The sequence below is a fragment of the Apium graveolens genome, chromosome 6, assembly GCF_009905375.1.
Source record: "Apium graveolens cultivar Ventura chromosome 6, ASM990537v1, whole genome shotgun sequence".
In the NCBI taxonomy this organism is placed as follows: Eukaryota; Viridiplantae; Streptophyta; class Magnoliopsida; order Apiales; family Apiaceae; genus Apium; species Apium graveolens.
This window is the reverse complement of record NC_133652.1, coordinates 237,879,018-237,906,459: the sequence shown is the minus strand read 5'-3', so window position 1 is coordinate 237,906,459 and position 27,442 is coordinate 237,879,018. Positions and strand designations below refer to the sequence as shown.

Genomic DNA, 27,442 nt, shown 5'->3' with positions numbered 1-27,442 from the left:
TTTGAAAATCTCAACATTGATAGTGATTCTGAAGATGAAGCTGAAGTCAACACAAGCAACAGAATGAATGAAGGGTCAACTGAACAAGTGAATCATGATAATGGAATCTCATTTCAAACACCTGAATTTGATAGCAACTCAGGGGGAGAAAGAGGAGAAAGTTCTGCAAGTCATGCCAATGGTGAGGAGGATGCAGAAAACTCAAGTCAACAAACTCACACCAGGAAATAGGATATGAGTCACACAAGAGAAGCAATTATTGGTGATAGAAGTGTTGGAGTGAGGACTAGAAGTGCAACTGCTAATGAATGTCTACATGCATGTTTTCTTTCATAAGTTGAGCCTAAGAAAATCGAGGAAGCCTTACTTGATCCTGATTGAATATCTGATATGTAACAGGAGCTAACTCAATTTAAAAGAAATAAAGTTTGAAAGTTGGTTCCTGCACCAAAGAATATAAGTATAATTGAAACAAAGTGGGTGTTCAGGAACAAAATGGATGAAAATGGGATTGTAACAAGAAATAAAGCAAGGTTGGTTGCAAAAGGCTACTCACAGGAAGAAGAAATTGATTATGATGAAACTTTTGCTCCAGTTGCAAGACTTGAAGCAATAAGAATCTTTCTTGCATTTGCTGCACATTCAAACTTTAAAGTGTATCAAATGGATGTAAAGAGTGTATTCCTAAATGGTGAGCTAGAAGAAGAAGTTTATGTGCAACAACCACCTGGCTTTGAAGATCCTGAATTTCTATATTTTGTCTACCAACATCTAAAGGCCCTCTATGGATTAAAGCAAGCACCTAGAGCTTGGTATGACACACTGTAAAAAAATTTCCTTAAACATGGATTCACTAGAGAAACTATTGATAAAACTCTCTTCTACAAGCAACATGGTGGTGATATGATCCTAGTTCAGATTATGTGGATGATATCATTTTTGGATCTACTAATTAAAATCTACGTCAAAGATTCTCAAAACTCATGCAGAGTGAATATGAAATGAGTATGATGGGAGAGTTAAGTTACTTTCTTGGATTTTAAGTCAGTCAAAGAAGTATTTGAATCTTCATCAGCCAAACCAAGTATGTTAAAGATCTATTAAAGAAGTTTGGTATGGTTGATTGTTTACCTGCATCAACACCTATGTCTATAGCTACAAAGTTGGATGAAGATAAGAAAGGAAAAAGTGTAGACATTTCAGGTTATAGAGGAATGATTGGATCTTTGCTGTATTTGACTGCTAGTAGACCAGACATTATGTTTGCAACATGTCTGTGTACAAGATTTCAAGCCAATCCAAAATAATCACATTTTATGGCTGTGAAGAGAAAATATTCAGATATTTAAAGGGGACTCCAAACTTGGGATTATGGTATCCTAAGGGAACATGATTTGAAGCTGTTGGATACACGGATGCAGAATTTGCTGGATTCCAAACTTGGGATTATGGTATCCTAAGGGAACATGATTTGAAGATGTTGGATACACGTATGCAGATTTTTCTAGATGCAGGGTTGACAGGATGAGTACTAGTGGAAGCTGTCAATTTCTTGGACAAAGACTTGTATCCTAGTATAACAAGAAACAATAGTCTGTATCAACTTCCACAACTGAGGCTGAATACATAGTTGCTGGAAATTGATGTGCTCAAGTGCTTTGGATTAAAAATCAGTTAATGGATTATGATCTAGTGTTCATAAAATTCCAATTATGTGTGAAAATACTAATGCTATATCTATTGTGGCTAATCCAGTTAATTATTCTAGAACAAAGCACATTGATGTAAGGTACTATTTTATTAGATAATATGCTGCAAATGGTACCATTGAGCTCATTTTTGTTCCAACAGAAAAAGAGTTAGCTGACATTTTTACTAAACCTTTGGATGGAGCAACCTTCACTAGACTTGTAGGTGAAATTAGAATGCTAAATTCTTCATCCTAAAAGTAAGAACTCAACAAATGTGTTGCAACAGATTGATTTCTAATAAATCAAAATTTATTAGATTTAATAGGGAATTAACTGGAATATATGTTATAAATATTTCAGAAATCTCTGTATATTTATTTTTCAAAATTCAAAATTTAGCTTGGAATTCTTCAATTCTGAGAAAATTGTCTAAATGTTAATTTACATCTTTAGTATGTGAAATTAGCATAAGACAGAATCAAAAAGAACAAAAGTATATAGAGAACTGAGTTCTCGATAAGTCTAATTGACTTCTCGACAAGTCATTTTGAAACTTCTCGAGTGAGTTCTCGATAAGTCATTTTTCTGACTTCTCGAAGGACTTTTCGACAAACACTATTATGACTTCTCAATAAGTCATTGTAGAGATCTCGATAAGTGATAATTCTTAGAGTTCTATACAAGTATAAATTTTAGACTTATCAACTTAGAACTGATATAATTTAATTTAATAAATTATTTTGGTAAAATACTTTTGATAAAATTATTTTGATTTTGTTTTGATTTATTCAAATAAAAATTGGAAAAATTAAGTCCATTCAGGACATACTTGGTATTTATTTGACATCTTGATAAATCATTTTTTAGTTCTCGATAAAATTCAGGAAAATGACATATCGATATGTATCTATTCTCCGATATGACCTCTCGATAAGAAAATTCCAAACATTTATCTTTGAGTTCTCGATAAGTCATCTACCTTTTACTATAAATACCCATACATCTCAACATACAACTCTTTACGCCTTCGAGATCTCTAAATGACCTAAATTCACCAAATCTAAACAATTTTCTCTATTTTCAAACTTTTCCTCTCTAATTTCTCTTACCCACTCAAATTCAAGCACTTCAAATGGCATCTAACACAGTTACACCTTTTATCCCAAAGGAAGGAACCAGTTATCTTGCATTTATAGATACAAACCAAGCTCCTAATAGCTTCAAGAGTTTTGTAAAGTTTCTTTCTAAAACATACTTTGCAGGTGCTCTAACTGCAAATCCAGTACTGTACTTGGATGTTTTTAAGGATTTCTGGAACACAAGTGTGGTAAGGACAGTAGTGCGTGAGAACCTAGCTATGTCCATAGCGGTTAACTGCTTCATTCAAGGCCAACATGTGGAGTTTTCTGAAAATGATGTGAATATGGTTTTGGGGATTCCTACAGACAACTTGGTGGAGGTGCCTACTCAAGAAGAATTTGCTGAATTTATGGACTTCATCAATTACAGTGAAATGATCAACCTAGCCAGTCTGAACAAGAAGAATTTGAGGAAGGAATGGTCATTCTTGTTTGACTCCATTGTGAGTGCTTTCACATTCAGAAAGACACGCTATGATAATATTTCAAGTGTAGTTCCAAAGCTAGTATTCTCCATGGCTCATAACAGACACATCAATTTGGGGATGCTGATTCTGCAGGAACTTAGCATAAAGCTAACTATGCCTTTATCTTCAAGAAGTAAGGAAATTTTCTTTCATAAGTTTACAAAGTCTACTTTAAACCATAAAGTTCAAGACATTCATTTACTTAATGGTATAAATGGAACACAAATAGGCAATTGTAAACAGGTGTCCAAAATTCTATTTGGTTTACTTACTACAAAGAACAAGGTAACTGCAAGTCTTAGAATCACTCCATTTATGTTGGAGAGATTCAGGACATACCCTTACCCTATGCCTGACATGAGGTCTACACTCACAATTAGTACAGTAATGGCTCATGTACCTGTGAAAGAACAAACACAGGAACACCAACAAGGGTCTTCCCAAACTGAGACCTCTCTTTCTTTACTAATAGCAGCTAGGAAACCAACCACTTCACCCTCTCAAAAGGGTGAAGTGAGTAAAAAGAAGAGAAAGCAGAAAACCCTAACTATTATCAATGAGAGTGGTGAGAATCAAATACAAATAGAATCCATCCTAGTCAAGAAACCAAAGAAGGAAAAGCAAACTGAGTTGACCACTCAAGCCACCTCTGAATCCTCCCAAAAGGATGTAGTTGAAAAAAAGGGAATCAAATAAACTCTAGAGGCATCCTCTCAACAAGGTGTCTCTATTAGAAATAGCACTCTCCCTAGTGCACCCTGTAAAGAGTCTTCACCAAAACTTGAACACATTCAAGTGTATGAAAAAAGGAATAAGGATGACATACACACTGAGAGCACATCTCTTGAAGCTCCCTCATCTATTGAGGGGGGAGGCTGCCAACACTCGGTTCTGAAATCTTAAATCTTCTATCTAAAATTTATTCTTCACACAATGAGGCACTTGAATCTAATTCTCAAGTGTTGCTAAAATCAAGTGACATGGTTCAAGAAACTATAATCACCACCCAGGAACCACATTTAGTTGGTGAGAGGCTACACTCCGGGATAGAATTTGATGACACCAACACATACACAGGGGTTTCATCAGTTTTTACTAAAGACCCTGTGGTAGTCAATCAAGCACCTTCATGTGCTAAATAATCTTCACAGATTAATAGGTTTGAGGGTAGTACTCCTGAGGGGGAGCTATCAAAATCCTTTCCAATTCAGTTGGAGATTGCTCATGTAGGGACAACTCCCCTCAAAACCTAGATGAAATTGCCTTAATAATTGAAGCTAGGAGTCCAATTACCAATAAGCCTGTTATAGAGGAGGCAAGTCAAGCACATTCAAGTGCTAGCTCTATGCAAAAAAAGCAAGGGTTTGAGGCCATGGTGCATGACTATAATCTGGTCAAATCCCTCTAATTCAATTGGAGGTTCCCACAAGTGGTGTACAACACACTGTCATAACCACAGTTCCAACTCTCAGTGGCTTCAAGATGCCTAAGCTCAACCCATTACAATGAATAACCTCTTGGTTGATCAACTTTCTGGCCTTGCCAACATCACACAACAACTTCTTACAACAGACATGTCCAATCAGGACTATCAAAAAATCTTGTTGTCTTACAAAACAGATATTGAATAGCAACAACAAAAGATTGTAAATGAAGCTGAGCAAGATGGCAATGTGGATGCTTGGTTGGAAAAAATTTTTAGTTTAGAGATGGATGAGGTGTTGGTTAGGTTTAGGGAGGAGTATATAACCATTATGGGAAGCAATTCCAAAACCCTCAGTTCCTAGGAAGTTTATGATGCTGTTACAGAGGTCTACAAGGCACAACTCAAAGCTTTTCATCTCATGACTAAAGCTCTACAAAAGACTCTGGACAGCCATCAAGACAGAATAAAAAGGATGGTAAGGGAAAAACTAGATGAACTTGTGCCAACTCAAGTTGATAACAAAAACAAGTTTCAAAAATTTGCTGATCAAATGGAAAGGTTTGATATGACCAGTATGGAGAAGAGCATCAAAAATCTCAAGCAATCATTCATATCTCTACATGAAGTTGTTCAGAATAACATCACAAGTACCAATGAAGCAAAGCTCAAACTGGATCAACTACATCAGGCTAGGTATGAACCTTCAGCACTTTTGATAGAGGGCATTAAAGAATCTGTACAAGCTACATTTGGTGTTTCTGTCTCCTCAAGCTCTCAATCACCTATGTCAACATCAACAAACTTTCAAATTCAAGCTCTTCAATCTCAAGTCTCCACTTTACAGTTATCCAATAATTCTTTAACAGCTCAAGTCTCTCAACTCACAGCTTTGGTATAAAGTCAACATGCTGACATCAAGACTCTGGTGGACTCCCATAAGCATCTTCAAATGCAAAATTCAGTCTCTTTGGGAGCCATCTTGGGTGCTCTAAATATTCCTTTGCCTGCACTTCCAAAAGCTGTTAGGCCTGAAATCCTACACCTCTCATCTTGCATGCTAATAAGACTAAGGGGAGATAGAGACCAGGTTGCTAAGATAATCTTTCCAAGCTCAAAAAGGAAAATCTAAGGAAACTAAACAACAAGTTGATGTTGGTATGGAGAGGCTACTCAAAGCAGCTGAGGGACCTAGACTAAGCAGAGAATTTGATGAATTGCTAAAGGCTCTCAGGGCTTCTCTAGACAACTTCTTCACATATAAAAAGGCCTTAGACAAGACAACAAATTTCCTAAGGTTGATCATAGTAACTATGGATGACTTTCAATAAAGAAGAATTGTTGTAAACATAAATTACTTCGGGGTGGATAGGTGTATGCAGGTGTCCCTTAACTATCTCCTAATAAGAAGGGCATCTGAATTGGACATTCTGATCAACAAAGTCAACAGAGTGATTTATGAAGACACTTTCTTGCTCAATGAACTGAAGAAGGCTCAAGTAGCTGCTTTTCCAGAAGCATATCTACAACCAAGCAAGGGAGTGGCATACATCTGTCCAACCACCAAACATTACAAATATTTTTCAAATTCCAAAGCAATGTGTCATGGAAAATAAGAAGCTGATAATTATTCTGGAAACAGACTTGAAGACAAAACAGTAGAAGAATGTTGAAGATGAAGACATGATCAAGATATTGGGGAGATATTTGAAAAATGATGAAACCAAGTTGTCCAAAACATAAATCAATACTAATGATGACTTGGATGATGATGAGCAGAAGAAAGATGATCAAAAACCTTACAGATCAAATTCAAGTCAATCTACTAAGGCAACTGGCAGCAAAGTAGAAGACAAAAAAAGAGATGATAAGAAGAGTGTTAGAAATATGTCATAAGCTTGATAATAAGTTCGCCAAAACACCTTAGTAGATTTAATTTAGTGTTTTTGTAGATTTCGACGGATGATCCTTCCTGTCATTCGTTGAAAGAGTAGCTTATGTATTAATAAGTATATTGTAGCACATTCCTGTGTGTTGTAACGCCTTAAAGAATTCGAAGTTATAGAATATTCTAAGTCATGTTGACTGCAAAAATGATATGTAAAATAGGTTGGCAAATTGTATATATTAGATGCCTTGTAATTTTACGTAAGTGAAATTGAGTCAACCGCTATGGAAACACTTTCAACGGATGTTCTTCACAAGGCTTCGATGGATGACCCAAGTCACATTTCGACAAATGATTCAATGGAGGTTCGACGGATGAACCAACTGAGTCTCGACGGATGACGAATTTCAAACAGGAGTTGATAGTGACTTGACAGTCACATGGGTTGATTACACACAAAAGGAATGAGGTATCCTGTAATCAGGTTTTAGAGAACAAAGAAGCATTTCCATTTCCATGCTTACTTGAAGAAAATCAAAGATACTGGATGGAGAAATGAAGAAGCATGTGATTAGACAAAGACATATTTTGTTTTATTAGTTTATCTTTTTCACTTGTTTCTTGGTAATATATAAACCAAGAGTAGCTAGTAGTAAATTAAGCGATCAAGAAGAGAAATAGAAAAAGTTATATATGTTAAGAATTTCTCTGTTCCTTGTAATTCTACTTGTAAGCAGCTGTGTGCAAACCTTGCATCATAGAGTTCTCAATCATATATATATATATATATATCTGGTGGAAAAGTTCAATCCACCAGAAAGTTTTTAAATACTTGTGTTTAATTACTTTGTATTTGATTACCTCAATATTTTCTTTCCGCACTTTTGTTTAATCAAACACTGTTATATATTTGAGATTGAGTAGTTCCTGAAATCGAAAAAGAACCAGAATTACATTCAACCCCCCTTCTGTAATTCTTTGTTAGATTCTTTGGGAATAACACTTGGTATCAGAGCAAGCTCTTCAAGTACAAAGAGTTTAAAGATCACAACAACTAACAAGATGAGCAGAAAAGATGTTGGAGTAAAAATTCCATTTCTGGACAAAGATAACTATCACCATTGGAAGGTGAAAATACACATGCATCTCCTCTCTCAAGATGAAGCATATGTGGATTGTATTGAGAAAGGCCCTCATATTCCTATGAGAGATGCTACAGGCAATAAGCAGTCTATCCCAAAGCCTAGAGCAGAATGGTTTGATCTAGATAATGAGCAAGTTCATAAGGACAAGAAGGCCATGAACATTTTATTTAATTGTGTTGATGGTGACATGTTTGACAAGATCATCAATTTCAAAACTGCTAAGGATATCTGGGATACAATTCAAGTTATATGTGATGGAACTGAGCAAGTAAGGGAAAACAAGATGCAACTCTTGATTCAGCAGTATGAGCACTTTCATTGTGAAGACAGTGAAACATTAACTGACATTTTTAGTAGATTTCAAAAATTGCTAAATACTCTATAATCTCAAATTCCTTAGATCTCTACCAAAGGAATGGAAGCCTATAACAATCTCTCTTAGAAATTCCCAAGATTACAAAGAATTCACTTTGGATAGACTGTATGGCATTCTAAAGACCTATGAGCTTGAGATAGAATAAGATGAGCAGCTGGAAAAATGAAGGAAGACGGGAGGATCCATTGGATTAGTTGTTGAGCAAGAGAGAGAGAAAGAGATGAAGGTGGAAGCTGTGGAATCTGCACCAACCCTAGAGTTTGTAAAGGAAAAGAGCTAGTAGCTGAACATGAAGACCATCTTAGTCAAGATGATATGGATAACATAGATGAACATCTGGCTTTTCTATCCAGAAGGTTTACCAAGCTCAAATTCAAGAGGAATTTTGGAGCATCAGAGCCCAACAGAAACATGGTTGACAAGTCAAAATTCAAATGTAGAGTGGCTTGAGTGGTCATTTTGCAAGTGAATTCAGAAAGCCTGATTCTGATAGAAAGAATTTTGAGCATGTGGATTACAAGAAGAAATAGGGCTTTTCTAACTCAGGAAAATGACTGGGCTGCTAATGAATTTATTGAGGATGAGGATACAAGCTATGTTAATCTAGCACTTATGGCCAAATCATATGAAACAGAGGTCAGTTCATCCAGTAACCAGGTAATCACCACTAATCTAGCACATTTATCTAAAGCTGAGTGTAATGATGCTATAAATGACATGTCAACAGAATTATATCATCTGCGTGTTACACTCAAATCACTCACTAAAGAAAATACTAAGATTAAAGAGAATAATTTATTTTTGAGTGAAAGAAACAATGTGTTAGAATCTCAATTTATTGAGTTTAAGAAACTGAAGATATAGTGCAAGATTACAAAAGATGAACTGATTGAATCTTTAAAGAAAGAAGAGATTTTAAGAAAGCAACTTGAACGTGAACAAGCGGTAATTAAGGCTTAGAAATCATCTAGATATGTCCATACTCAAATTACCAAAATTCAAGGTATAGCGTCTTTCTGTGAAGAAGCCTAGAAAAAGAACAAGGAGAAACTGGATCCTAATTTGGCAGAAGGACATTCAACGGATAATAAATATTATCCTTCGAGAGTTAAAAAGGAATCACATCTGTCGAGTGAAAGAAATCCAGTTAGCAAAGCCAAGCTAGCTAAGTTAAATGAGAAATATGGATCGGTTTCCAAGAACTTTGTTACAAGAGAAACAAGTCAAGTCAAGGGAAATAAGAGAGCTAATGTAGGACATCTGTCAATCAAGCAATTGAATGACAGATTGGAGAAAATTGAGGTTAAAGTGGACTCAAAAAGAAAAAATAATAGAAATGAAAAAGTAGGTATTAACAAATATAACAACTACACACCTGAAAAATATGCTCCTGGAAAAATCTTTGTTAAATGTGGAAGTTGATAAGTGAATTTTATATCTACTTGGAATGCTTCATTGCAGGCTTAAATTGGTATTTTGGACTCAAGTATCTGGTATGTTTGATGTGTTTTTGTGTTTTTGCATTACATGCATCAGTTAAATGAAGAAAGGATTTTTCAAGGGAATATGCTGAAAAGAGAGCAGAATTGGAAGCCTAGGACATTCTCAAGTTGTATAAAATCTCGTTAGCTTCACGTGGGAAGTTGAATCGCCTAATTCTGACGAGCAGAACTCAAGATACGGCCAAAAGAAGAATTGTCAGAAAATTTCCAGAAGGCCAGCGCACCCGCGCCAGAACCAGCGCCCGCGCCTCAGAAATCACTATTCCAGCACGGAGTGAGGGGAGAGCAATAAGAAGACCTAGAGAGCATGACGGCTATGGAGAAGAAGACTTTTGTTTTCTTTAATATAGTTGATACTTGGATGCTTGTTTTTGATTTGTCTTTGAACCCTAGTACTCTTATATTATTTATTATCATATTTTCATTGGAACCCATGGTGACGATGAGTTCAGTTATGAACTAATCGTTATCGTGGGGTTCTAACGGATTTACTTATGGATTTCTATAGTTAATTTGTTTCAATATCTTGATGTGTGGTGATTGATTGATATCCTAGTATTGGTTGTGCTTATTCATCTTATGCGCGTAGCTAACATATAAGATAGTGTGTTAATCTCTATTGAAGTGAAAGTGAATATAGAGGTTTAGAACTTGCCATGCTAGCATAGGTTCATGTATTTATCATGCATGATTCATAGGTAATTTTAACCATCTTACTTGTCCTATGTAATCACGATAGATAACTTGTTTATTAAACCTTTATGTTGTCAAATTCTATAGACATATAGGATCTCAACATAATTGATGTCTATTCAGCTACTATCTCTTTTGTGGATGTCGAGTAGTAGGGTATTCATGCAATGAAAGTTGGCGTTTACTAGTTTCGTGTTATCTGATTAGTTGTCATCACCATTTCATGCTAAGGTTAAGAACAATGACTTTGAATGAAGTAGTAATGAAGTTAGAATCCCATATTTATCTCATATAGTTAATTCAATCACTTTTATTTTTAGTTAATTGCATGTTAGTTTAAATTTAGTTATAAACATCTCAACTTGTTATTGTCATAGCATTGAACGATAGCCATATCATCGTTGCATAAGTGCATAAATTGAAGTTAACCTAAACCAGTCTCTATGGGAACGAATCTGATTGATATCTTATACTACTTGCGAACGCGTATACTTACGTGTAATTTTAACGCGTGTTTTCGCCCTAACAATTTTTTGGCGCCGCTGCCGGGGACTCGGTGTTAATTGTAGTTTATGTACTTGACATTAGTGGAAATTAAAGTTCAATGACTCAGATTCTTTTACTTTCACGGTTTACTTGTTTGTGTTTCAGGTACTCATTACAATAGGAGATCTAGCAGCACCAACGAAAGCGTTGATGGATTTTTCTCAACCAAAGATCAATGACATTCAATCTAGCATGGTCAGGCCAGCTATCACAGCTAATACCTTTGAGATCAAGCCTGGCATAATTCAGATAGTACAGAATTCAGTCCAGTTTGGGGTTCTCCAACGGAATATCCAAATATGCACATCTGGGATTTCATAGAGATTTTTGACACCTTTAGGTTCAATGGTGTGTCTGAGAATGTGGTGAAACTGAGACTGTGCCCATTCTCTCTGAGGGACAAGGTTAAGAGCTGGTTACACTCTCTACCAGCTGGTTCGATTGCTATATGGGAAGATCTTGCTCAAAAGTTTCTTACTAAATTCTTCCCTATGGCAAAGACAGTTGCACTCAGGAATGCTCTTACTCAATTTTCACAGCAATCGGGAGAAACTCTATGTGAAGTTTGGGAGTGCTACAAGGAGATGCTTAGGATGTGTCCTCATCATGGAATGCCTGATTGGATGATCATCAATTGCTTTTATAATGGTTTGGGAGCACAGTCTAGACCCATGCTTGATGCAACATCAGTGGAGCATTATGGGCAAAGAGCTATGAGGAAGCTTATGCTCTAATTGAGATGATGGCTGCGAATGAATATCAGTATCCAACTCAGAGATTGCCACAGGGCAAGGTAGCAGGAGATCTTGAATTGGATACAGCTACGGCTATCACTACTCAACTAAAGGCATTGTCTATGAAGATCTATTCTCTGGCTAACTATGGTGTTAATCAGATAACCAGTGTTTGTGAGCTGTGTACAATAACATATAGAAAAGGGTGTTTGATTATGTAAAACTGAAATTAGGGTTTTAAATGTTTGAATGTTCTTAAATAATTTCAATTAAAATTGGGAACTTCCAATCTGTTGAATCTGGGTTCGATTGAGCAAGACCAGTGAATAGATCATTTAGCAAGACTTTGTAAATAAATGGCAATCAGCATATACAAGATTATGCAGACCTGTTCAATACTATATTTTGTCCTTGCAGTAAAAGACTTCATAAGTTTTTCTGCATCTAATGTCCAGCAAGGTGGCTCAAGGGAAACATATACATGCAATATTGATCTTAATAATCAATTAAAGCCTTTGGGCATGCACATCATCCAAGTTAAAACACATGAATCGGTCATATTAACTAACAAATGGTTCCGAGAAACTTACTGGCACTCCTTCTGCCATAGTTATACATGTATCATATGTTTTAAATGAAGAATCAAACAATATTACTTCATCACCTGGATTAAGTATTGTGAAAACAAAACCCAAATTTAGATAAATTCCTCGAAATCCACTAGCAAAAGATAAATGTACAACAATAAAAAACGTACTTGCAAACATTGTCGCAGAAAATGCCTCAGTCTGACCACAACAAATAACTATATCGGTAACTGGATCAACATCTAAACCGTGCATTTGCTTCATTTTGTCAGCCAGATTGTCAGAAATTTCTTGGATGTGCCTTCAATAATCAAGCCACGAACAATATCATCAATTTATTATGAAGAATAAAAGAATATGAGGATTTTATGAGGTGCTATTTTGCTAATTGTATATAATATGGTGTTCAATTATAGCATTGCTAATATAAGCCCAACTGGCTTTACTGAATCACTGCTTAGATAAGAATATCAAATAGCTATTAGCTATTAGCTATACCTGAGTAAGCTTCTCTTTAAAGAGCCAAAAGGGATTGATTCAGAACTCTAATCTTTAAAATAAGAAAACAAGAGTTAACCTGCTTGCATTATTTCTCCTCATGCTGACAAAGTCATGGGCAAATGGATGACTGTTGGGATAATTGGTTAATCTTTTAATCGAACAAAGATCAAAAAGTTTGGTTGGCTTGAGCTCAAGGAAATCTACTATAGTTGACTTGGCTCCATCGCACCCAATAAATACCTATTGATTGAAAACAAAAGCATGAAGTGCTTCTTCTATTACAATATATATTTTACTAATATAAGCTTAATTTCTAGGTGAGGTTTATTTAGCCATTAAAAAATGTTACTCAATAAGTGAAGTGAAGTCCTATTTTTTATTCTGCAGCTAGTTAATACCTTGGCTGCAATAAAACTTCCATCCTGAAGCTATGATACTTTTAAGCTGTCAAAGGAACAGGTTATCTATCATGTACCAAAATTTGTACCAAAAGATGAACATAAATTAAGTGATCTTGAACCTGTGTCCCTGAGAAGAAACTCTTGCATGTTAGTCAGTGATGTTGTTACTTCATATGGTGTCCAGCAGTTCTTTAAAATTCTTAGAGCTTCTGCTGAGATTCATTCCCATTTATCTCAATCTGAAGCAAGTCCTAATTTTTTAATAAAAAGGAAATCAGTAATTCATCAAAAAATAAGAAACAAACATCGACAAATCCAGAACACTGCTAACACAAAAAAAATGAAACATATTAGAACAACATCAACCAATACACTTTCTAGAGTCTAAGACTCTGAAACTAAAGTTAGCTACAATTACCAACCTAGGATACAGTATACAGATCACTACAATTAGAAAAAGAAAAAGAAAAAGAAAAACAACTTTAAGTAAGTAGTTAGTTAAAGTGAGAACACTTCAGTTGCAAAAATACTGTGAGAAAAACTCTAACATACACACCATAAAACCCGAACCAATTCGTACTACTACCATCCTGAAGCTATGATACTTTTAAGTCGTATTATTCACCAAAACAAACATAAACATCTAGCAACTAATTACGGCAGTAAGGCAATCAAAACAAGAACATAAATCCTTAAAAATTATCACTATCGCTTCACACATCAATATTATTCTTAAAATCCTAAATTTACGGCAGTAAAGTGATGATTATACCTCAAAATCAAAACAAATGAAGATTGAGCGATAGATGTTAGAAGCAAAATCAAGGCTTGAACCCTAATTGAACCTTGAATTCCAATTTAATCTCGTTGACCCATGAATTGAACCTAAACATAGCTTCAACCTTAATTTAGACGGAGAAAAATAGTGAGTGAAGAAGCAGAGGGAGAACCCTAATTTGGACGACGAGACGAGTGAAGGAAGGGGGAGAGGGAGGGGGTGAATATTGAGCTTCCCTAATTTGGGTCACTTCCCCCATTTTTTTGGTCCAAAAATTTCACTTCCCTCCCCTGTCCAAATTTTAGTCGCCCAACATATATAATTTCAACCCAACCCAATTTATTTTATTTTATTTTTTTTATTATTTTATAATTATTATAATATTTTTGAAACTGCACATATTTTAATTATTTATTACTTTAACCAATTTAAAAAATGCAAGGTTATTACATAATGTTATTTTTAAAAAATATATATTATAGTGATTTAAATAAAAATTTAATTATTAGTTTTGATACTAAAATTAAAATTAATTTTTAACATCAATTAGTTTTAACCGATTATTTTATCATGAGTTTAAATTAAAAGTTAGTTTTTTCATAGTTTATAGTATCACAATAAAATTTATGAATTTTATATTCAAATAAATATTATTACTTGATATAATCTTACTTTTTAAGACAAATCAATGCATTATTTTATCCAAATAAAATCTTTTTGGATACAAATTTAATTTTTGGTTTAAATTTAATTTTTTTATTCTTAGTCTATAGCAACACATTATATCATGTTACCTCTACCTAACACCTCACTGGGCAACACAATTGTGGCGCCCTCCAAACCCGGGTCAGAAGTTTGGGGTCCACACATACACCTTAATTATAACCTGCTTATAACAATAATAAAGATAATAATAATATATGTAATGACCCTACTTACCAATCACCACGGACCGCAACAGGTTAAAGTATGCACACAAGCCAAACACACTAATATATTACAAACCGTTCAAATCCCAACTATTTTAAATTCAAACTGAGTATTAAACATTATTACAAACTTTTACAAACTTAAATTATTCCAAAAGAAGCCTACTAGCTCAGCTTTCTCAACCTGAACCCCTAGCTCTCGCGCTGGACTGGGGATCCTCTTTACCAACTGGTTCCTTTTTAACTGGAAAGAATATAAACAACATCGCACGAATGAGCTAACTAGCTCAGCAAGTCACAATGACAAAACTGAGAATAATGATCATCAGGTGAATATGGTTATGATATCAAGTGAACAATGGATTATGATTTAGAATTGGATATTATACTTTTAATTTAAAAACCAAGGTTAGGCTGCTGATCAGTCACGCACTAACCCCGAGCAAGGCACACAACATTGCTCTAACTACTGGATCCAAGGCACACATTGGCCTAACTTGACCATTATATGGTCTGACCACGAATCTGGTCCACAATTTTATAAAAACAATCCAATTCTAACATAATAACAGAATATGCAATAGTAAACAATAACTGAAATCATTAACAACAATAAATGTTTAACAATGAAAGGGTTTCAATCCTTGTAAGGATCAATAAGGCAGTTTAAAAGCTTGGATGCTGGGTAATGAAAGAATTGGATAACAAAGGAATCAACGTTTCAAGGTTTCAAGAATTCGATCTTTCAAAGTATAAGATACCATGGGTTGAGTATATAATAGTTCATTTCAGTGTTTGGTATTTAGTTTGTATGTATTTATAGAGTAGTATCGTAGATTTGTGGTTCTTGTTTGGGTATACAATAATCAATGGATTAGAAAGAATATGATTGATGGCTCAAGAATAATAACTGAAATCAGGATTTAGGTTTCTGTGCTTCAAAGCACTTGCAATATCACAGGATTATCAAGTACTACAATATCTCGAGAAAGTTTAGAACACTTGCCTGGTATTAGCTTACTACACTGCACTCGCTTCCAATCACAACCGTTCTACTCCTCAACTACCTGTTTCCCTTTCCTACGTCTTGCCTCTTCTGCTCACATATCATAAGCATCTATCAATAATTTACTCATGGAATTCTATTCAACACATACTTCTATCTACCCTTCGTTTTACCCAAATCCGATTAACGGATTGAAAGTTATGCAATAATCAAGTAAACACCGAATATATAGACCGATAGTCAATTAAAAAGTCACATATAGCACATAATACATCACGTAATCAATGATATATTATTTATAAAGAAGTCTCGGGTCATAAATAGGCTTTCTGGTATTTAAAATGATTTTTAAAACATTTTTCGGAATTAAAACGGGTCGTTGGATCAATTTCGGGTTATTAAACAGGGTTCGGTTGGCCCATTCTGGCTCCGAAATAATTTTAGAATAATTATCGAGCCTTGGAAATAATTTAGAATAATATTTTAAAGCTCGAAACTATTTTTCAGAATTTTTAAATCATTTTTAAATAATTAAATCTAATTAAATAACTAATTAAAATCAATTAATAATTAATTAAATCAATTAATCAATTAATTTTCGAATTAATTGACCAATTATTCAATTATAAATTAACTGAAATTAATTAACTAATTAATTTAGATTTATTTGTGAATTAAAAATAATTTTCAGAATTAAAATAATAATTTTTAGAATTTTCAAAAATTAAAAACGAATTTTTATAATAAAAATAAATAGGAAATATGATTTTTAAACATTTTATAAACAGGAATCCTAAATTTGCAAAGTCTGGAAACTTCAGGGACCTAACTGTATCGTTTTCAAAAGTTGGGGTACTAAACTGTAATTTTCCAGCTCTTCGCCGGAAAACAGTCGGGTTCGCCGGAGAATACGATTCCGACCTCCTCACCTTACCACAAGCTCCAGATCACATCTACAAATTACCAGGAATACAATCATGCAATCAAAACAACCTAACAATCCCTGAGTTGGCCGGAATTTGGCCGTGAAGTTTTCCAGTTTCCGGCGAACATCAGAAAACTTCAAAACACAACTCCCTTCTCTACAGACCTCGTTGGTTCATTAAACTTATACGACTAGATTGCAAATTTCATAGAGAACACAACCCACTATAACACAACATCAATCTATCACAGAATAAGAAACCCCCAAATTTCAATTAAGAACATTCATACGGGTTATAAACCCTAATTTTGAAATTCGAAAATTAAACCCACTTTTGAGCATGTTATTGAACTCCAAATCAGACGTATGACATATGAAAATCATCAGGAAAACAAGCTCTACAACATGCAATCATCAAATCATACAAACAATCATCCGAACAAAAATTCATATTTTTAATAAAATGAATTGGAAAATAAATAAATTTTTAGAAAAATAACCTTGATTTCTGCAGTGAAACAAAGCTCAGAATCTGATAGAACACCTCAAATCCTTCGTTTTGGTTACTCAAGCTTTGAAAACAGAGATCGGTAACGCCTTCGTTTTGCTGTTTGATTCTTAGAACAGTTTATGTAATTAGGGCTTTTCTCTGAAAATTATATAATTATCTGTATGCAAATGATTTTGATACGAAATAAAATACGGTAAAAGGCTATTTATAATTACGGAAAATTAGTATCCCGTTGGATCATTCCCGATATAAAACGGTACGTTTATTTGTAAAAACTGATCCAAACGGTATCGGTTTTCGGGATAATTATCCAAATCAGTACAATTTGTACTGCGGTCTTGGTCTCAGCGCCTGGTTACACGTATTACGAAGTGATAATTGGGATAGTTTAATAAAAAGCTCCCGTTTATCGAAAATACGGGTTTTATTGATTTACCGAAACGAATATTGTATCGAAAATATTGCGTCGGGACCCGCGCAGGACAAACCGTACGCCAGATCAAAAAAGTCGAAACATGGAATATGCTCGGAATATTACAATTAGGTTAGGAAGGAGTTCTCGAAAGAGTTTTGGGTTCCAAAAACGTAACAACGGTTGACGTCGGTTGGTTCCCATTTTTATAAAATAGATTTTAATTACCCGGAAAAAGATTTTAGAAATTTCATATGATTCTTATAAATCCATAAACCAACATAAAAATAATTAGGAAGATATGACAATTATCTATATTTTATTTTGGACATATAAAAATTAAAATACTCAATTAATATTATTTTTGAATATTCAAGTACAAATAACACTTAACAATTAACTCACAGAATAGATACTGAACACACATAACAATTATATAATAGCAAAAATAATTACATGATATATCCCGGATATTACATCCTTCCCCCTTAAAAGGATTCTGTCCTCAGAATCTCTAAGAAAACAAATGAGGGTACTTTTCTCTCATATCACTTTCTAACTCCCAGGTTGACTCTTCAACTTTTGGGTTTCTCCACAATACTCTTACTAACTTTACCACTTTATTTCTCAATACTTTCTCTCTTTCCTCTAGAATCTCTATCGGACTCTCTACATAAGATAAATCTGCTTGAAGTTCTATTGGCTCATATTCTATTATATGCCTGGAGTCTGGATTATATTTCTTAAGCATTGATATGTGAAAAACATTGTGAATGTGCTCCATGTGCGGAGGTAACGCCAACTCGTAAGCTACCTTGCCAATACGCTTTAGGATTTCAAAAGGTTCGACATATCTTGGGTTTAGCTACCCTTTCTTCCCAAACCTCGTTAGTCCTTTCCACGGTGATACTTTCAATAATACCAAGCTTTCTTCTTCAAATTTCATGTCTTTTCTTGACTGGTCTGCATATTTCCTTTGACGATCTTGTGCGGCTATTAATCTTTTCTGGATAATTTTAACAACTTCCTTTGTCTGTTGCACCAATTCAGGTCCGAGTATTTTGCGTTCTCCTACTTCGTCCCAATATATTGGAGATCTACACTTGCGTCCATAAAGGGCTTCATAAGGTGGCATCCCAATACTGGCGTGATAACTGTTATTATAGGCAAACTCTACCAGGGGTAAATGCTCGTCCCAACTTCCTTTGAAATCAATAGCACAAACACGTAGCATGTCCTCGATTGTCTGGATCGTTCTTTCACTTTGGCCATCCGTTTGGGGGTGATAGGCCGTACTCATATTCAATCTTGTTCCCAAACATTCTTGAAAACTCTTCCAAAATCTTGAATTAAATCTTGGATCTCGATCAGATACAATAGACACTGGAACTCCATGACGAACTACGATCTCTTTCAAGTACATATGAACTAACTTATCGAGCGAAAATCTTTCATTTATAGGCAGAAAATGAGCTGACTTGGTAAGTCTATCTACTATAACCCAAATGGCATCATGATTAGCCCTTGTCCTTGGTAATCCAACTATGAAATCCATGGCAATATGTTCCCACTTCCACTCTGGAATCTCCAATGGCTGTAGCAATCCGCTTGGTCTCTGATGCCCCGCTTTAACTTTCTGACAGGTATAGCATTTGCTAACCCATTCCGCAATTTCCCTCTTCATATTTGGCCACCAATAATTCTTCTTTAAATCTCTGTACATTTTGGTACTCCCTGGATGGATGGAATATCTTGAACTATGTGCTTCTTGTAAAATTTCATTTTTCAGCTCCGTTACTGGTGGAATCCAAATTCTTGAAGAAAACCTAAGAATACCTTGATCATCTTGTTGCGCGCATAATTCCTCACCTACCAAACTATTTATATCTTGATCCATTACCTCTTTCTGGCATTTCTTTATTTTCTCCAATAACTCCGGTTGGAAAATCATACTGTACACTTTTGCTTCCTCAGGCTTGCAAATTCTAATCTCCAATTCCAATTTTTGAAATTCTTTACATATCTCTTCAGGTACGGATAACACATTTAACTTTTCCTTCCGACTTAACGCATCTGCTACAACGTTCGCCTTACCGGAATGATAATTAATCGAGCAATCATAATCCTTGATCAATTCTAACCATCTCCTTTGTCTCATATTAAGTTCCTTCTGGGTAAATATATATTTCAAACTTTTGTGATCCGTAAAAATCTCACATTTTTCTCCATACAAATAATGTCTCCAAATCTTCAAAGCGAAAACTATAGCTGCTAACTCCAAATCATGAGTAGGGTACTTCTGTTCATGTGGTTTCAATTGTCTTGACGCATACGCAATCACCTTGTCGTGCTGCATAAGAACACATCCTAATCCTTTGTAAGAAGCATCGCTATAAATTACAAAATTCCCTTGATCGTCTGGAAGTGACAAAACAGGTGCCGTGATTAATCTCCGCTTTAATTCCTGAAAACTTTCTTCGCACTTGTCATTCCATATAAACTTTTCATTCCTTCGTGTAAGCTTTGTCAATGGTGTTGCAATTCTTGAGAAATTCTGAACGAATCATCGATAATATCCTGCCAATCCCAAGAAACTTCTTACCTCAGTGGGTGTTCTCGGTCTTTCCCAATTCGTAATTGCCTCGATCTTTGCCGGGTCCACTTTGATCCCTTCGTTACTGACTATGTGTCCTAAGAACTGAACTTCCTGTAGCCAAAACTCACACTTCGACAATTTAGCATATAACTTCTTTTTCCTTAAAATCTCCAAAGCTGTCCTTAAATGTTCCGCATGATCCTCCTCCGTCTTTGAATAGATCAAAATATCATCTATAAATACTATAACGAACTTGTCCAAATATTCTTTGAAAATTCTGTTCATCAGGTCCATAAACGCTGCTGGGGTGTTGGTCAATCCAAAAGACATCACTAAAAACTCGTAATGCCCATACCTTGTTCTGAAAGCTGTCTTTGGTATATCTTCTGGTTTGATCTTTAGTTAATGATATCCCGATCTTAAATCGATTTTGGAGAAATACTTGGCTCCCTTCAATTGGTCAAACAAATCATGAATTCTGGGTAACGGATACTTATTCTTGATCGTCAACTTGTTGAGCTCCCTATAGTCGATGCACAGTCTTATGCTTCCATCTTTCTTCTTAACAAATAATACCGGTGCACCCCACAGGGATACGCTGGGTCTAATTACTCCTTTTTCTAACAGCTCTTGCAATTGTTTTGCTAATTCTTTCATCTCAACGGGCGCCATTCTATACGGGGCCTTGGATACTGGTTCGGTTCCAGGTGCTAAGTCGATTGCAAATTCAATTTCTCTATCTGGAGGAAGTCCTGGTAACTCGTCGGGAAACACGTCTGGAAATTCCTTCACAACTGGAATATTTTCAAGTTTTGCTGGCTCCTGACTTCTATCGATCACATATGCTACGAAATGCTCACATCCTTGTCGTAGTAACTTCTTGGCTTGAATCATCGTTAAGAACTTCTTTACCTGCTTCTGTCCCTTGAACGTTACTATTCTTTCGTCTGGCATTTTCACCATTACTTTCTTATTTCGACAATCTATCTGGGCATCATGCTTAGATAACCAATCCATTCCTAATATAACGTCAAATTCTCTTAACTTAAACGGTATCAAATCTACACAAAACTTACTACCAGAAATCTCAATCTCACAATTCCCACAAACTTGGTTAACAGTTACACATTCTTGATTTGCTAATTCCACCGTCATTATTTCATTTAAAAACTCAACTGGACAATTTAACTTACTAACAAAATCTTGTGAAACAAACGATCGAGTTGCTCCCGAATCTATTAACACTTTGGCACATAAAGAATTCACATTAAGCATACCTGCCACGACATCCGTATCCTAGATCGCATCCTTCACCGACATGTCAAAAACTCTAGCCCTCGGAGTCTCATTCACTGTTGGGGTAGATCCCATAATCCTTAATGCATTACTGACTAGGGCTGGTGTCTTGCAATCCATGGCCATATGTCCTGGCTTCCCACATTTAAAGCATGTAAATCTAATGGCTGGAACCTTCACTGCTGGATTCCGGATAGGCTGATCCTTATTTGCTGGCTCTCTTGCTGGCTGATTTCGGCACTCCCTCGAGTAGTGCCCTTTCTGGTTGCATTTAAAACATACCATATTCAACTTATTACAAACTCCTCCATGCTTCTTTCCACAAACTTGACAATCCGGAAAAGTTAATCTCAACTGATTCGGCTGATTCACATTAGCTGGATGATTGCCCTGGCCTCCGTCTCCTACATTTTGTCTCCTGAAATTAAAATTTCTCCCTGGCTGAAACTTTCCCTTCTTAAAATTTGGAAACTTCCCTGTTTGTGACTGACCCTCACTTCCCTCAACTTTCCTTTTCTTGCTTTCCTTTTTGTTCTGGAACATCTCACTCTCTGTCTCTGCGATCATAGCTTTTTGTACAACCCCGGCATAGGTATCCAATTCAAAAATAGCTACCTTCCCTCTGATCCATGGCTTCAAGCCTTGCTGGAATCTCTTAGCTTTCTTTCTATCAGTATCAACATACGACGGCACATACCTTGACAATTCCTCAAACTTCCCCTCATAATCTGTTACCGACATGTTCCCTTGCTTTAATTCTAAAAACTTCAGCTCCATTTGATCCTGAACAAACTGAGGAAAATACTTTTCTAAAAACAATTCCTTAAACCTTTCCCAAGTAATAACATCTGTGCTTTCCAATATTTTCACCATCTCCCACCAATAGGTGGCCTCATTCTTCAGATAGTAACTTGCAAATTCAACCTTCTGCTCCTCTTTCACTTTTACCAAGGCAAATGCCTTCTCTATTTCCTTTAAGCACACATTTGCTTCAATTGGCTCTAAGGAACCCTTGAATTCTGGTGGGTTTACTGCCTGAAAAGTTTTGAAAGTTACCTGGGGATTGGTCTGTCTCTGCTGTTGTTGTGCCAAGTGAACTGTTTGTTGGGCCAAGATTTGAAGAATCTGGGCTATTGCTGGGTCCATGGGTCCTGGGTTCACATTCTGGTTTATATCATTTTGGTTGTTATTGATGTTGTTGTTGGTTTCTTCATTCTGGGTGTTGGTGCGGGTATTTCTTCTGGGAGGCATTTTCTGTAAAGAATCAATCAATTTATTTAGCTTTTGAATCAAATCTTTGTATAAAAGAAAAGTTTTGTAAAATAGGAATATCTCTTTTTGAAGACAGTTGTAACTAAGTAAATTGCATGCTTCTTTACAGAATATAAACAGTTATGGAAAACAGGGTACATGGTATCACAGGGTGTACTAGTGCAATAAAGTAAATGACAATGTTGGAAAAGAAAAGGTACTGATATATGGATCAAAAGTTTTAGGTAGTACAAGCGTAAAGACGCTTCGAAAGTAAAAGCAAAAAGGGTACAACAACCTACTCACTAGTCAGCATCGCTAGTCTATAAATACAACTCAAAAGTCTACTGATACACACTACACACTACTGTCCATACTACATAACCATAACAACACTGCTCAGCATCTCCATCTCAAAATCTCTAACTCAGCTCCAAGGAAACTCTGGTCCTGCCAGCCTCTCAAAGTCCTCCATCACCTCAGTAGCCCAGCCCAGCAGTGCATCAGGGCCTCTGCCAGGTAGTGTAGCTCCATGTAGCCTAGCCTCAAGAACCCTCCGTGTCACATGAATCTCCTCTCGAAGCTCCCTCACACCATGATCAACATCTGTAGTCCTAATGATATGCTGTAACTCTCTAATCTGAGCCAACAAGGAATCACGCTCCAATAGAAGAGCCTCATACCGGTAATAAGGAACTGGGGCCAATGTAGACTGGAATGGGGCACTCGCTACTGAATGCCCAGTGGAATCTGACTCAGCTGGTGGGGGTCCTCTGACAGGTGGTCTCATGCCTGGAGGTGGAATAGCCTGCAATGGTACGGGCTGCAACACCGGTGGAGGTAGAATAGCTAATGCTGGTGGAATCACAGGACGTGGATCCGATGCTGGTGCTCCAACTGAAGGCTCTGAGTGATCAGCTGATACGGGAATAAAAGAGTCGGCCATCTCTACTATCTGAAATCATATCGTAATATAAGAATCTCGTACCACGACGCAAACTATACTAATACCGGTTATACCATAACACTCAACCTCTCGACGTTCTATCATCCTATACCTTACTTCTAATCCTATCCCTCTACCCATTCCCGTCAACCTAGGCTTGTGTCAGTGACTTATAACCTGTAGCTCTGATACCAAACCTGTGGCGCCCTCCAAACCCGGGTCAGAAGTTTGGGGTCCACACACACACCTTAATTATAACCTGCTTATAATAATAATAAAGATAATAATAATATATGTAATGACCCTACTTACCAATCACCACGGACCGCAACAGGTTAAAGTATGCACACAAGCCAAACACACTAATATATTACAAACCGTTCAAATCCCAACTATTTCAAATTCAAACTGAGTATTAAACATTATTATAAACTTTTACAAACTTAAATTATTCCAAAAGAAGCCTACTAGCTCAGCTTTCTCAACCTGAACCCCTAGCTCTCGCGCTGGACTGGGGGTCCTCTTTACCAACTGGTTCCTTTTTAACTGGAAAGAATATAAACAACATCGCACGAATGAGCTAACTAGCTCAGCAAGTTACAATGACAAAACTGAGAATAATGATCATCAGGTGAATATGGTTATGATATCAAGTGAACAATGGATTATGATTTAGAATTGAATATTATACTTTTAATTTAAAAAACCAAGGTTAGGCTGCTGATCAGTCACGCACTAATCCCGAGCAAGGCACACAGCATTGCTCTAACTACTTGATCCAAGGTACACATTGGCATAACTTGACCATTATATGGCCTGACCACGAATCTGGTCCACAATTTTATAAAAACAATCCAATTCTAACATAATAACAGAATATGCAATAGTAAACAATAACCGAAATCATTAACAACAATAAATGTTTAACAATGAAAGGGTTTCAATCCTTGTAAGGATCAATAAGGCAGTTTAAAAGCTTAGATGCTGGGTAATGAAAGAATTGGATAACAAAGGAATCAACGTTTCAAGGTTTCAAGGATTCGATCTTTCAAAGTATAAGATACCATGGGTTGAGTATATAATAGTTCATTTCAGTGTTTGGTATTTAGTATGTATGTATTTGTAGAGTAGTATCGTAGATTTGTGGTTCTTGTTTGGGTATACAATAATCAATGGATTAGAAAGAATATGATTCATGGCTCAAGAATAATAACTGAAATCAGGATTTAGGTTTCTGTGCTTCAAAGAACTTGCAATATCACAGGATTATCAAGTACTACAATATCTCGAGAAAGTTTAGAACACTTGCCTGGTATTAGCTTACTACACTGCACTCGCTTCCAATCACAACCGTTCTACTCCTCAACTACTTGTTTCCCTTTCCTACATCTTGCCTCTTCTGCTCACATATCATAAGCATCTATCAATAATTTACTCATGGAATTCTATTCAACACATACTTCTATCTACCCTTCGTTTTACCCAAATCCGATTAACGGATTGAAAGTTATGCAATAATCAAGTAAACACCGAATATATAGACCGATAGTCAATTAACAAGTCACATATAGCACATAATACATCACGTAATCAATGATATATTATTTATAAAGAAGTCTCGGGTCATAAATAGGCTTTCTGGTATTTAAAATGATTTTTAAAACATTTTTCGGAATTAAAACGGGTCGTTGGATCAATTTCGGGTTAATAAATAGGGTTCGGTTGGCCCATTCTGGCTCCGAAATAATTTTAGAATAATTATCGAGCCTTGGAAATAATTTAGAATAATATTTTAAAGCCTGAAACTATTTTTCAGAATTTTTAAATCATTTTAAATAATTAAATCTAATTAAATAACTAATTAAAATCAATTAATAATTAATTAAATCAATTAATCAATTAATTTTCGAATTAATTGACCAATTATTCAATTATAAATTAACTGAAATTAATTAACTAATTAATTTAGATTTATTTGTGAATTAAAAATAATTTTCAGAATTAAAATAATAATTTTTAGAATTTTCAAAAATTAAAAATGAATTTTTATAATAAAAATAAATAGGAAATATGATTTTTAAACATTTTATAAACAGGAATCCTAAATTTGCAAAGTCTGGAAACTTCAGGGACCTAACTGTATCGTTTTCAAAAGTTGGGGTACTAAACTGTAATTTTCCAGCTCTTCGCCGGAAAACAGGCGTGTTCGCCGGAGAACACGATTCCGACCTCCTCACCTTACCACAAGCTCTAGATCACATCTACAAATTACCAGGAATACAATCATGCAATCAAAACAACCTAACAATCCCTGAGTTGGCCGGAATTTGGCCGTGAAGTTTTCCAGTTTCCGGCGAACATCGGAAAACTTCAAAACACAACTCCCTTCTCTACAGACTTCGTTGGTTCATGAAACTTATACGACTAGATTGCAAATTTCACAGAGAACACAACCCACTATAACACAACATCAATCTATCACAGAATAAGAAACCCCCAAATTTCAATTAAGAACATTCATACGGGTTATAAACCCTAATTTTGAAATTCGAAAATTAAACCCACTTTTGAGCATGTTATTGAACTCCAAATCAGACGCATGACATATGAAAATCATCAGGAAAACAAGCTCTACAACATGCAATCATCAAATCATACAAACAATCATCCGCACAAAAATTCATATTTTTAATAAAATAAATTCGAAAATAAATAAATTTTTAGAAAAATAACCTTGATTTCTGCAGTGAAACAAAGCTCAAAATCTGATATAACACCTCAAATCCTTCGTTTTGGTTACTCAAGCTTTGAAAACAGAGATCGGTAACGCCTTCGTTTTGCTGTTTGATTCTTAGAACAGTTTATGTAATTAGGGCTTTTCTCTGAAAATTATATAATTATCTGTCTGCAAATGATTTTGATACGAAATAAAATACGGTAAAAGGCTATTTATAATTACGGAAAATTAGTATCCCGTTGGATCATTCCCGATATAAAACGGTACGTTTATTTGTAAAAACTGATCCAAACGGTATCGGTTTTCGAGATAATTATCCAAATCAGTACAATTTGTACTGCGGTCTTGGTCTCAGCGCCTGGTTACACGTATTACGAAGTGATAATTGGGATAGTTTAATAAAAAGCTCCCGTTTATCGAAAATACGGGTTTTATTGATTTACCGAAACGAATATTGTATCGAAAATGTTGCGCCGGGACCCGCGCAGGACAAACCGTACGCCGGATCGAAAAAGTCGAAACATGGAATATGCTCGGAATATTACAATTAGGTTAGGAATGAGTTCTCGAAAGAGTTTTGGGTTCCAAAAACGTAACAACGGTTGACGTCGGTTGGTTCCCGTTTTTATAAAATAGATTTTAATTACCCGGAAAAAGATTTTAGAAATTTCATATGATTCTTATAAATCCATAAACCAACATAAAAATAATTAGGAAGATATGACAATTATCTATATTTTATTTTGGACATATAAAAATTAAAATACTCAATTAATATTATTTTTGAATATTCAAGTACAGATAACACTTAACAATTAACTCACAGAATAGATACTGAACACACATAACAATTATATAATAGCAAAAATAATTACATGATATATCCCGGATATTACAACAATACTATAGCTTTAATAACCCGCATAGTGTAGGTGTTGTGATATGGTGAAAAGTTCACATCT

General features: G+C 35.4%; 1 protein-coding gene and 1 non-coding gene across 2 annotated transcripts; both read right to left on the bottom strand.

Moving 5' to 3' along the window:
* Positions 1 to 11,376: 11,376 nt before the first annotated feature.
* On the bottom strand, positions 11,377 to 11,483 carry LOC141669960 (small nucleolar RNA R71). Its single transcript, XR_012554213.1, has one exon. It is a non-coding gene; the product is annotated as a small nucleolar RNA R71 (small nucleolar RNA).
* A 639-nt stretch (positions 11,484 to 12,122) lies between these two features.
* Positions 12,123 to 14,146, bottom strand: LOC141663686 (uncharacterized). Its single transcript, XM_074469477.1, has 6 exons — positions 13,866 to 14,146; positions 13,213 to 13,344; positions 13,091 to 13,136; positions 12,769 to 12,932; positions 12,362 to 12,492; positions 12,123 to 12,268 (listed from the first exon to the last, which is right to left on the bottom strand). Exons 4-6 carry the CDS (start codon positions 12,789 to 12,791, stop codon positions 12,165 to 12,167), a joined length of 258 nt encoding a protein of 85 aa, XP_074325578.1. The 5' UTR covers positions 12,792 to 12,932; positions 13,091 to 13,136; positions 13,213 to 13,344; positions 13,866 to 14,146; the 3' UTR covers positions 12,123 to 12,164.
* Between the last annotated feature and the right edge of the window lie 13,296 nt (positions 14,147 to 27,442).

Coding starts and splice junctions, on each gene's coding strand:
- LOC141663686 (XM_074469477.1), bottom strand. CDS start 12,791: ATGAGGAGAAATAATGCAAGCAG. Junction 12,493..12,768: donor AGGAGAAATAATGCAAGCAG/GTTAACTCTTGT, acceptor TGATTATTGAAG/GCACATCCAAGAAATTTCTG. Junction 12,269..12,361: donor TTCTGCGACAATGTTTGCAA/GTACGTTTTTTA, acceptor TACTTAATCCAG/GTGATGAAGTAATATTGTTT.